Below are 12,782 nucleotides of genomic sequence, written 5' to 3' on the forward strand. Positions count from 1 at the left end.
CTGCTACTAGTGGAGGGAAATATTTCTTTACCCTCTAGGAAGAAAACACAATTTTAAGAATATTTATTCTCTCTAAAAATCTTTTTAAGACGCTCTGCTTTAGATGATAAAACTAGTGAGAGCCCCTCATCCGCAAATGGGGAAGCCACTCTGCGCTCCCTGCTGAAGTGAGCCTGGAATCAAACCCTCTCCACCGAGTGTTTTATGGCTTTTGGCTTGGTTTCCTAACATCAGTTGTGGTCCTCTGTCACCTGAATTTCCTTACTCATTCAACAGGCCCATCCACTAAACCTGTCTTAGAGCAGTTTTCCTCTACCTCTCCCCCTAGTGACAAGCAAAGGGTCTCTGATTTAGACACTTGGACATTCATATAACCTACTGACATGGACACAGCAGGAAGTCAGGGGATCCCGGGTGACAGTGATGAGGTGGATGGAAGCCTGGCTATACCTGGTGACTGTGCGGGATCCGAGGGGACCAACAGTCTACAGGAAGATGAAGAGATGGCTCCACGGCTGACCTGGGAGCACAGTTAGGAATGGGAAGCTGGCCCTCCTGCTCTCCCTGACAAGACTGCCACTGTGTGTCAGAGGCCAGGCACACTGCCCATGCAGAGGGGTGAGACAGAAGACTCCAAACTGCTGCAGTGGGAGAAAAGGGTCCTTCTCTCTTGGAGGTGTCTGATGACAACGAAAACACGCGACACAGAGCAGGCAGAGCCAGCCCTTTGCTGCTGGGACGGCACCAGGATACCAGTCCAACCAGAGAGGGTGGAAATCAGACTTCCCTCATCTTCACTAAGTCTCCTATCCCTGACCCAGGGGCCCCAGGACATCAAGATGACTGAAAAGGGGAAGGTCTTGGTAGAGTAACAAAAAATGTGCAACATTATTTACTCATTTAATACATCCTGCTAGAAATTCCCTGGCGGTCCAGTGGTTAGGACTTCACGCTTTCATTGCAGGGGTGCATGAGTGCTCGGCTGTTTCAGTTACATCCAACTCTTTGCGACCCCGTGGGCTGTAGCCCGCCAGGCTCCTCCGTCCATGAGATTCTCCAGGCAACAACACTGCCATGGGTTGCCATGACCTGCCCTCCGGGGTTCTTCCCGACCCAGGGATTGAACTAGTGTCTCCTGCACAGGTTCTGTCATTGGTTGGGGCACTAAGATTCTGTATACTGCGGTCACAAAAACCAAAACAACCACCAAAAACCCATGTCCTAACTTCTCCCCAACCCTCCACAGAGACTGCCCTGGGAAAGGGCCTCCAATAAACTTCACTCTCACACCCAAAATAGTCTCTTCAGTCAGTACAGTCTCTGAAGCATCCAGAAGGAGTTCCTCCAGGTTCCCAGCTGCTCTCCCCACCACCTCTCATCTCTGAGGATGCCCGTCTGTCACCCTGGCCAGCTGCTCCCCCTGCACAAGCCCTTAAGCTTCACCGTCACCCCACACAACCTCGCCTCTCTGTCTGAACCTCTTACGGCCAATTCAGGAGACTCAGATGATTCCCTGGCTCCCCAATCTGTGTTCAGCTCAAGCTTCCAGACCCCTGAACTGGCTGACACACCTTCAATCCAAAGTTCAACTAAATCATGTTCTTCCTCAAACCTGCCTCCTCACATTATGTCCCCAGAACCCAGACTGGGGAGAACCCCAGTCTCCCCCTAGCTCCACCTCGATCCTCACGTCCCCAGAGTTCTAGAGGCTCCATTCTCCTGAGCGGGTCCTGACTCTCTTCCCCTCCCCTCCCACTGCCGAGACCTCTCCCGCCACCTGCTCTGTCCACCCTCACTTGTGTGTTGATAACAGTACACGTTTCTACTATACACATTATTCTAACGTAATTTTATGGGCCACAGCCAGGAACATAAGCGGGGTTGAGGTGGACTGCCTAAAAGTGGCCCAGCTCCCCAACAAGTTCCAAGTACATCACACAGGAACTTCTGAAACAAGGGCCCTCTCTCTGGGTTCTGACCTACACAGCACCCTCTGCTTGACTTGGGCTTCTTCCTCCCTGCATGCTTCTGTTCACACTCTTGCTTCAATCCCTCCCACTTGGGTAGATCTTACCATCCTTCAGCACTAAGCTTATGGCGGGGGGGGGGGGAGCGGTTCCCCTCTTTGCAGCCTTTCTTGGTCCTTGAATAATACCTATAAAAGTGTCCACTTCCTCCTCTGGGTTCCTACTCTACCTAGGCATACTTCTATTATAGCATCTATATTCCTTTATTCTATTTGAAAGTAGATGAGACAATAATTTTCTTTCAAGTAGATATTACTGTTTGGTTTTTTTTTTTCCCATTTTAAACATAAAGAAACTAGCAAGAGAGAAAAACTGAAAATCTTTTGGCCACTTTTTTCAATGAATTTATGATAGAGGATTTGGGTTAGATGGATTTCAAAACAAAAGTCATTCTTTTATAAATAAAAAAATAAAAGTTTTTCTTATATTTTCCTTAAAATTATTTATTATATCAATAATGTTATTTATAATCAATAATGACAGTTTTCCAAACACTCTGCTTTGTTTAGGTGATTACAACTATGCTATGCCAGTCACACTTATCAGCGGACCTGTATCAAGGAGTGCTAAACCCTAGCCCACTTTTAGACTCACGGTAGGTGGTCAATGAATCGATGAACTAGAGCATTCTCAGTCGTATCCAACCATCCACCTATGACTGTTTTGAGTGTGATCCCTTTAAGTAAATGATAATGAATTACCTATGCTTAAATTGGGGAAAGCTATATTAACAAGTACACAAATACATCCCAGCTAATGAAATTTCTGTTCCCTTATTTTTCTTTCTTCTAACATATAATATTAACTTTTAAACATAATCTTATTCTTCACAAATTTTTAATTACTTCATCAATATTTTAACTATTAAAATCTGAAATGAAGTTCCTTTTCTGACACAAACAGGAAGAATATATATTTCAACAGGAATAGGAACTTAAGCAACTAAACTGTTTAACCCTTAAAAAGCAGAGTAACAATAAAGTTTCAGTAACATTATTTTAACTGGCAGATAAAAAGAAATGAACTCTAAACACTTTCCAATAAATTTCACATAGTGCTGAAAAGTGGAAGAAATTTTGGCATGCACGACTAGCATGTGATACTTGAGAGGAGGAAAAGTTGGATGGGAAACAGGTCTAAGACTGACAGAAAACAGTTATAAGCACTTACCTTGTTGCTACCTAGACTGGAGGATGGGATAAGATCCTGGCGGCTGCCAGACAACTGAAGAGGAAACGAAGAGGAGAATTAGCCCTTTATGTGCAAAATCACATACATCCATGATCCTGGAAATACAACACTTTGAAAACCAAACCAACAGAATGTTAAAGTTGGATGAGAGAGGCTGCCAGGACCAAGCTGCAAACTAGACTCATGGCCTTTGGTTCCCTGTTAGGCACAGTTTTTGTCTGTGTTTTTAATTGAATTAACATTTTTAACATGGCAGGTCTGAATAAGATCAGGTGTCCAGCTTACATAGAGCTAACAGCCAGCTGGGCCCAAGTAAGGGACACGTGATCTGTTTATCCACTTCTATGTAAAGGATACCAGGCTACTAGTTTCCTTGTTGTTACTGTTGTTTAGTTGCAAAGCCGTGTCCGACTCTTGCAACCCCATGGACTGTAGCCACCAGGCTCCTCTGTCATGGGATTTCCCAGGCGAGATTACTGGAGTGGGTTGCCATTTCCTTCTCCAGCGCATCTTCCTGACCCAGGGATAGAACCCGAGGCTCCTGACTGGCAGACAGGTCCTTTACCACTGAGCCACCAAGGAAGCCCCCTGGTACCCTTATCATGTCCTGATCTGATGGCTCCTTTCTCTGGGTGCTGCAGTGACTGTCTACACAGAAACGATTTATCTTGCTTTATTTATTTTGTTGCTGTTGTTGTAGAAGAGAACAGTTATTTATTCATACTCTTATTCAACCCACATGTATTGAGTATCTGTATGTTCTCAGTATGTATCAGGTGTTTTTTGGGGTTTTTTTTTTGAAACTATTTATTTTATATCATAGGATTCTAAGTACAAAATCTCTGCAGAGATTTTAGTACATCTTTCACTGCATTTAGTCCTTCATTTTCTGAAGGAGTGAGAAGATGCTGAGTTAAAGGGAGGTTTATTTACTGTCTGAGAATGTTCCCAATCTTTCCATCTGAGATCATCAGTGACATCACTCAGTCGCAGGGAGCCACCTGTGCCCTCGAGCCTGACACCCATCCTGTCCTGTCCCTCACTGGGATCTCTCCAACACACCAAGGCTAAGGGTCAGCTGCGCTTTATTTCAACATTTATTCCGTGGTTTCCCTTGGTGTGAAGTTCAGACAACAGTGTGCTATTTCTCACATCCACCTCTTTATCAAAAGTAAGGAAAGTAGAGATAAATCACAGGACTCCAAGCATTATTTCTTTGTGAAGAATTATTTGTAAACTTCATATTCATGTAAATTTTATCTATATTTTAAAACACATCAACAAACCTAAACACTGTGACCAAAACAAACCTCACTGATTTGACTCCCTTATGCTCCCTGGATGACCTTTGAGCAACTGAGTTTATAAACATGGTCCAGACTTCTCCTCAGCCTGAAAGTAATTAAGTTCAGCCTACAAAATTCAAACAGCTTTCCCCAGGCACTACGCTAGCTTTGCTTTAGTTCAACACATGGTCACCTAACACAGTCACTGTGCCAGGCACTGGAGGTATGAAGATAAATGAGAAACAAATCCAGAGGGACTTCCACGGATGCTTTCCGTGTACCATTAGGAAGGTCAGAGATGGGGGGCTGCAACGATGCTACGGGGTAGAGAAGTGGGGACTTCAGTCAGTGCAGAGGAGGAAATGACACCCGAGATGAGACTTGCAGGGTGGAAAGGAGTTATCCAAGGAAAGAGGAGGAGCGAAAGCAGATCCTGGGCTGAGCACAGGCTGGGTTTCTGCGTACTCACTCTGTTCACATTAGGAGAGCTGATACTCCTCCTGCTCAGCTTCCCTTTTCCCGTCAACTGTTCCTTCACGGCAACTTCCTGTGGGTCAGAGAAAACACAGAGGAAAAGCACGCATGAGACACACACTTCCAGAGTAACAGTGTCTAAAGCGGGCTTTGAGCTATGGACATATTCCAAGTTCTTTATATACTGGCGTGGGGTGGCCATGCCACACAGCTTGTGGGATCTTAGTTCCCTGACCAGGGATCAAACCCATGCCCCCTGTAGCAGATGCACATAGTCCTAACCACTGGACTGCCAGGGAAGTCCCCTAGTTCTTTAAATGACAGCTGTTACTTCATACAACAGAATGACCCAATTACTGTCACGGTGGAATATTCAAAGTTAATTAAACAGCTGACAGGTTATGTGGTTCATCCCTTTCCTTATCTACTGATGGCTCCCTTGAAGTTGGCCACAAGTGAGTCCCAGGAGAAAGATTATGAAAAGCAGACCATTCGCTTTTATGTTTCATTAGTATTTTTGTTAAAAAAAAAAAAAAAAAGTCTGGGGACGTCCCTGGTAGTCCACAGTGTCTAAGACTCTGTGCTCCCAGAGCAGGGGGTCCAGGTTTGATCCCTGGTCAGGAAACTAGATCCCACAGGCCACAACTAGGAGCTGGCACAGCCTAAATAAATTTTTTTTAAAGTTTCAACATAGCCACATAAACTGACGTTTAGAGCTTCTCTGAGCCTTGGGTTTATGACTATTACCTCTCTTTTCCCTCCTGGAGATCCACTCTGAGGCTTGGAGGCCAAGAAAGGACACACATTCTGCCTCAGGGCTACATTTTTCTTCCGCGACTATCCAGTGTCAAGGAATTTGTAAAATACTTCTTAACCAGCAAGAGTGATATATTTCCTTCCACTACTGGCTCAGTCAGTAAAGAATCCACCTGCACTGCGGGAGACCTGGGTTCGATCCCTGGGTTGGGACGATCCCCTGGAGGAGGGCATGGCAACCCACTCCAGTATTCTTGCCTGAAGAATCCCCATGGACAGAGGAGCCTGGTGGGCTACAGTCCAAGGGATCGCAGAGAGTCAGACACGACCGCGCACAGCACTACCCAGGCAACTGGCTACCATTTAGGGTCTTGGAAAAAATAACTTCCAAATGTCATTTTTGTATCTTCGAAGACTCATCCGGCAAGTTTAATGTAAATTAATATGCTCCACTTAAGAGGTTTCAGAAGTTTAGACCTAACAACAGTGTGACTTGCGGAAAGTCAAACCCTGGGTCGAGCTGGCTGGCACCCCGCCCTGTCCCCATCGGCCGACCTGGCGAAGGCGGTCTAACGTGAGGAGATTCTCCACCGCCAGCACGCTCCTGAGGTACTTCTCGATGTATGCTTCCGAGTCGGCAGACGCCGTGTTTTCCACATCAGCTGCCATCCTTGCTAACGCCTCTCGTTCCTCGACTCCCTGAGCATCCTGGAGGATGGAAATTATACGTTAAAATTAAGTACCTTGCAGAAGAAAATGCTTCAGAGGCATCTTGATCTATACGAATCCACAAAGAGTGCCGAACCAACAAACGGGATGTATTTCAAGTTCCACTTTAAAGTCAGCTCTTGGAACTCAAAATGCGTTTTCCCACAGAAATCATGGTATACAGGGTGGCTGGGGTCACCCGAAAGGCTAGTTATACACAGAGCAGCTTGAAACACCGCACGTTTTCAACAAAACTGTCCTCGCCTGCATCTCCATCGTGAACCAAGACGTTCCCGGTCAGAGAGGACCTGGGGGACAAGCTGGAACCTGACCACAACAGTACTCTAGGGCCACACCTTAAGGGGCCGGAGGGAGGACTAAGGAGCTGAGGTGAGAGAGGGGCGCATGTGGGACCCAAACCACCCCCACAGGAGGCAGACAAAGTATGAAGGGTAACAGTGGGAAGGACGGCTGGATTCTAACCCTTTCAGTAAGCAGCCTCCCAGGGACTACACGCTCTCCACACAGGCCAATCCCCAACTCTGCAGACAGAGGCCCAAGAGCGGAAGTCGACCAAGCAGACAAGCCCCCAGGCATATTCTCCCGTGCCCAGCTCCACGGACACAGCTGGTTCAGGCATATCAAAGGGATGTTTGCACGTCACGGGAGGGATTTCGTTAATGTAATTAATTAGATCTTTCAAGCTCATAGTGCCTTATAACAAAGCACTCTTCTTGGGAAAAATCAGGTCCTTTACTTGTGAATTTTGTCATAACAACATCAAAACCTGCAAAATACACTGGGCTGGCCAAAAAGTTTGCTCGGGGCGTTACATACCATCATATGGTAAAACCGAACATTTGGTCCAGTCCACTGGTCATAGCAAACACCCTCTTCCAACAACACAAGAGAAGACTCTACACATGGACATCACCAGATGGCCAATACCGAAATCAGACTGACTATATTCTCTACATCCCAAGATTGGGAAGTTCTATACAGTCAGCAAAAATAAGACCGGGAGCTGACTATGGCTCAGATCATGAAATCCTTATTGCAAAATTCAGGCTTAAATGGAAGTAGGGAAAACCATGAGACCATTCAGGTATGACCTAAATCAAATCCCTTACAATTATACAGTGGAAATGACAAACAGATCCAAGGGATTAGATCTGATAGACAGAGAGCCTAAAGAACTATGGACGGAGGTTCGTGACACTGTACAGGAGACAGGGATCAAGACCATCCCCAAGAAAAAGAAATGCAAAAAAGCAAAACGGTTGTCTGACGAGGCCTTACAAATAGCTGTGAAAAGAAGAGAAGTGAAAGGCAAAGGAGAAAAGGAAAGATATACCCATTTGAATGCAGAGTTCCAAAGGAGAGCAAGGAGAGATAAGAAAGCATTCCTCAGTGATCTGTGCAAAGAAATAAAGGAAAACAATAAAATGGGAAAGACTAGAGATCTCTTCAAGAAAATTAGAGCTACTAAGGGAACATTTCATGCAAAAATAGGCACAATAAAGGACAGAAACGGTATGGACCTAACAGAAGCAGAAGATATTAAGACGACGTGGCAAGAATACTCAGAAGAACTATACAAAAAAGATCTTCATGACCCAGATAACAACAACGGTGTGATCACTCACCTAGAGCCAGACATCCTGGAATGGGAAGTCAAGTGGGCCTTAGAAAGCCTCACTATGAACAAAGTTAGTGGAGGTGATGGAATTCCAGTTGAGCTATTTCAAATCCTAAAAGATGATGCTGTGAAAGTGCTGCACTCAATATGCCAGCAAATTTGGAAAACTCAGCAGTGGCCACAGGACTGGAAAAGGTCAGTTTTCATTCCAATCTCTAAGAAAGGCAATGCCAAAGAATGTTCAACCTACCACACAATTGCACTCATCTCACATGCTAGCAAAATAATGCTCAAAATTTTCCAAGCTAGGCTTCAATAGTATGTGAACCAAGAATTCCGAGATGTTCAAGCTGGATTTAGAAAAGGCAGAGGAACCAGAAATCAATTGCCAACATCCACTGGATCATCGAGAAAGCAAGAGAGTTCCAGAAAAATATCTATTTCTGCTTTATTGACTACACCAAAGCCTTTGACTGTGTGGATCACAATAAACTGGAAAATTCTTAAAGGGATGGGAATACCAGACCACCTGACTGCCTCCTGAGAAATCTGTATGCAGGTCAACAAGCAAAAGTTAGAACTGGATAAAGAACAACAGGCTGGTTCCAATTAGGGAAAGGAGTACGTCAAGGCTGTCTATTGTCACCCTGCCTGTTTCACTTATATACAGAGTACATCATGGGAAATGCCGGGCTGGATGGAGCACCACTGGAATCAAGATTGCCAGGAGAAACATCAATAACCTCAGATATGCAGATGACACCACCCTTACGGCAGAAAGCAAAGAAGAACTAAAGAGCCTCTTGACGAAAGTGAAACAGGAGAGTGAAAATGTTGGCTTATAGCTCAACATTCAGAAAACTAAGATCATGGCATCTGGTCCCATCACTTCATGCCAAATAGATGGGGAAACAGTGGAAACAGTGGCTGACTTTATTTTTTGGGGCTCCAAGATCACTGCAGATGGTTATTGCAGCCATGAAATTAAAAGACGCTCACTCCTTGGAAGGAAAGCTATGACCAACCTAGACAGCATATTAAAAAGCAGAGACATTACTTTGCCAACAAAGGTCTGTCTAGTCAAAGCTATGGTTTTTCCAGTACTCATGTATGGATGTGAGAGTTGGACTATAAAGAAAACTGAGCGCCGAAGAATTGATGCTTTTGAACTGTGGTATTGGAGAAGACTCATTTGCGAGTCCTTTGGACTGCAAGGAGATCAAATAAGTCAATCCTAAAGGAAATCAGCCCTGAGTGTTCATTGGAAGGACTGATGCTGAAGCTGAAACTCCAATACTTTGGACAACTGATGTGAACAACTGATTCATTGGAGAAGACCCTGATGCTGGGAAAGACTGAAGGCAGGAGAACGGGACGACAGAGAATGAGATGGTTGGACAGCATCACTGCCTCAATGGACATGAGTTTGAGGAAGCTCTGGGAATTGGTGATGGACAGGGAAGCCTGGCATACTGCAGTCCATGGGGTCGCAAAGAGTCAAACACAACTGAGCGACTCAACTGAACTGAACCGAATGTATCCAAATGGACTGCATCTTAAGATGCCATGAACTTTAAGAGAAAATCATTTCATATATTACTAAGGAGGAAAAGAAAAAAGAAAAACTCAGCCAATTGACTTTAAGACAGCATCAATTTTAAAACACAATCTAACTTCAGGAATATTTTTTCTTTAAATTAACCTAAAGCCTTAGAACAGATAAGATACGGAAAAATTCAGAAGACAGCTTAAGTTCACAAAACTTTTGTCTTCTACAGTAATTCATTTGGGTCTAGGAACCATCCTCGTTTTACAGACAAGGAAAGAGGAAGGCTGCATAATTAGCAAGAGAGGCAGGACTAGAACTTAGGTCTCCTGACTCCTGATGTGAGTATTCTTTTCACCACTGGACACGGAATACTTTATGGTATCTGATGGGAACAGACATATCTTAGTTTTCTGAGAGAGAAGATACCTGAGTTTTAAAGAAATGTATTCACCCATGTTATCCACATCCCTCTCAAGATATAAAACATTTCCATTACTTCACAAAGTTCAACTCCTTCCCTCCCCTAAGGAAAGATCAGTTCTTTCACCACAGATTAGTTTTTCCTGTTTTAGAAGTTCACAAAAACGGAATGATACCCTTCTGCATCCGGTTGATCACTTAACATAGTGACTCAGAGATGTGGTCATCATGTAGTTCATTACTGTGTATGGCTGAGTAATACTCCACAGTATGGATACACCATAATTTATTTACCCATTCCTCCGCTGATGTTTGGGTTGTTTCCAGCTTTAGGTTGTTTTGAATTAAGCAGCTTTGAATATTCTTATGTAAATCTTTATGGATATATGTTTTTATTTCTCTTGGGTAAGGGCCTATAAGTGGAATTACTGAGTGATGGGGTATTCTATTTAACTTGATAATAAACTGCCAGTGAATGTATCATTTTATACTCCCATTAGCAAAGAAAGCATTCTAGCTGCTTTTAACCAAAAAAAAAAAAAAAAAAGGGAAGAAGAAAAAGAAAGGCAAAACCATCTCCTGTTGCTGTCTGTTCTACGACCACTTTTTTTTGCTACTGAGTCCTCATGGCCTCTGTAACATGAAACACAAAGAACTTTTCCAGGCTTCTTGATGATGAAACACAGCTTTTAAGAAGCTTATTTTGAAATAAAAAACAAATCCTTACACTGTAGGCTTTAAGTCTTATTTTTCCTTTTTATCATCAGGAATTGATAATGTGACCCTAACACCTGCCAACTTAGTCGTTTAGCAAATTATTAACAGGTAGCCCCATCACGTGAGGCTGTCTGTTTATCTTTCCGCTGATTACTGCAGGCTTCTGCCATTTGAAAACCACGTCACCTGAAGAATAAAAGAACTGGGAAAGAGAAAAAGAAAACTGCAAATGAGAAGGAAGGAGGGGAAGAAAGATGAAGGAAGAAAAGGATGGTTCATTGCAGTTGTGTTTCTCAACTGCATTCAAACCATTTATAGAGTTAAGATCTGAAACAACTGGAAAAAGAGAGAAAGCATTCAGATACAGAGAATAAACAGTAAACCTCGGCTACAAGCATACACAGAGCAACCTATTACAGACCCAAGATTCTGCAGCTAGTCTAACTCAAAAAGGGGTTCAATTTTTAAAGTTTCGGCAGGTCCAAAATTAAATAGTCAAACAGTTAGTATTTGCCTTGCAAGCCTGATACTTTGAAGAGCCAGGGAAGAATTTAGTCATTATTTGACATTATTTGAGAGCAAAAGTGTTCTGCAATAAAAGAACTCTAAAACGAAGCCCAAGTACTGTGTAATCTTCTCAGTCTTCCAAAACCTGATCTGTCTTCCAATATGTACTGTCCATCTATTGTTCAAATACTCAACAGAATCGATCGACAGACACTGAGGCCCTGAATGAAGAGCATGAAGGCACAGTGGTCAGTGTGCTTAGGTGGGAGTCCTCGCCCCAGGTCCCATTCCCATTTTCCACCCCCAAGAGCAGCACAGCCTGGACCTCCTCATTCTCTGCCAAATTCTCTGTAGTCAACACGGCGGAAGGAACCACTCTCCTTCACTTTGTCACAGAGTCCTTTCCTTAGACCCCTCGCTTCTCCTAGCCTGGTAAGGAAGGCCTGGTTACTAGCTGTGCAAATAACCAGGTGAACAAATCTGTCTAAATCAGGGAATAACTACTCGGAAGCATATAAACTACATTCTCTAGCAAGTCCCTGTCACGGGTATTTTCGGCTCCATTTGCTTGATTTCTATGCAATTAGCTCAAAAAGAAAAACAGTAATAAATAGTATTTATTAGTATTTAATAGTAATTAACAATTACTTAAAAAATAAAAACAATTTTAAATGCTACCCCATTAGTATTTAATAGTAATACTATTGCTAACTATAATGGCAATTACAATTTACTCTTTAGCATGTGTACAATTTGTGTATATTGTCTCATTTAATCCTTAAAAAACAACTCTGTATAGGAGGTATTATAACCCAGTTTGATAAACGAAAAAACTCAGGCTCAAAGTAACTTACCCAAGTTCACTTTACTAAGAGGTGACAGAAACAAGAGGTGACAGAATCTGTCTGATTCCAATATGATACCCTGGAACTCTGTATTATGCTATGTTGTCTGCCTTTAAGGGTTATATCCTCTTCTGTGGGTAAAATGGTGCTGATTTGCTTTTCAAAAGACTCCTCTTTAACAAAAGACTAAAACCAGAACCTTTAAGCCCACAGAAGTATTACATATGCACACACATTTTAGTACGAATCAAGTTACCATTACAAAATTCCTCTACAAGCCTACAGCATTTTTGTATACACACATTTTCATTTGATAGGTATTTCTTAGGTACGTGACTTTTCAGGGAGTAAGCTCTTTTTACATCTTTATTCTTAGTAAATTCAAATTTCATATGATCCTTCACCTCTGGAATATTGGAGACAATTTCAAAAGTCACTCCACAGCCTGGAATAGAACTTCGATGTGACATCTTTTTGAGGAGACTCTGAGCAAAACCCTAGAGAAAAACAAAATAGAAGATATGGCTTCCCATCTCAAAAACTGAGTTTTCATTAACAAAGAGGCAGCATAAAAGACACCTTATTCACTCTAGCCAGAAAGGAAACAAACATTATCTGCAATTTAAGTCAAAACCCAAATCACTGCGTGTAGGTCTCTCACCG

General features: G+C 43.1%; 1 protein-coding gene across 2 annotated transcripts in view; it reads right to left on the reverse strand.

Moving 5' to 3' along the window:
- The window catches only part of KIF13B (kinesin family member 13B), a 202,503-nt gene that overhangs the window by 45,456 nt on the left and 144,265 nt on the right, over positions 1-12,782 (reverse strand). For both annotated transcript variants that reach the window (XM_043487165.1, XM_043487164.1), the window contains exons 32-35: positions 12,524-12,616; positions 6,290-6,442; positions 4,974-5,051; positions 3,198-3,251 (exon numbers count right to left, since the gene is read on the reverse strand). In XM_043487165.1, coding sequence (XP_043343100.1) covers positions 3,198-3,251; positions 4,974-5,051; positions 6,290-6,442; positions 12,524-12,616 — 378 coding nt within the window. The remainder of the gene's footprint in view (positions 1-3,197; positions 3,252-4,973; positions 5,052-6,289; positions 6,443-12,523; positions 12,617-12,782) is intronic.

Source organism: Cervus canadensis, chromosome 14 (genome assembly GCF_019320065.1).
Source record: "Cervus canadensis isolate Bull #8, Minnesota chromosome 14, ASM1932006v1, whole genome shotgun sequence".
NCBI classification, from domain to species: Eukaryota; Metazoa; Chordata; class Mammalia; order Artiodactyla; family Cervidae; genus Cervus; species Cervus canadensis.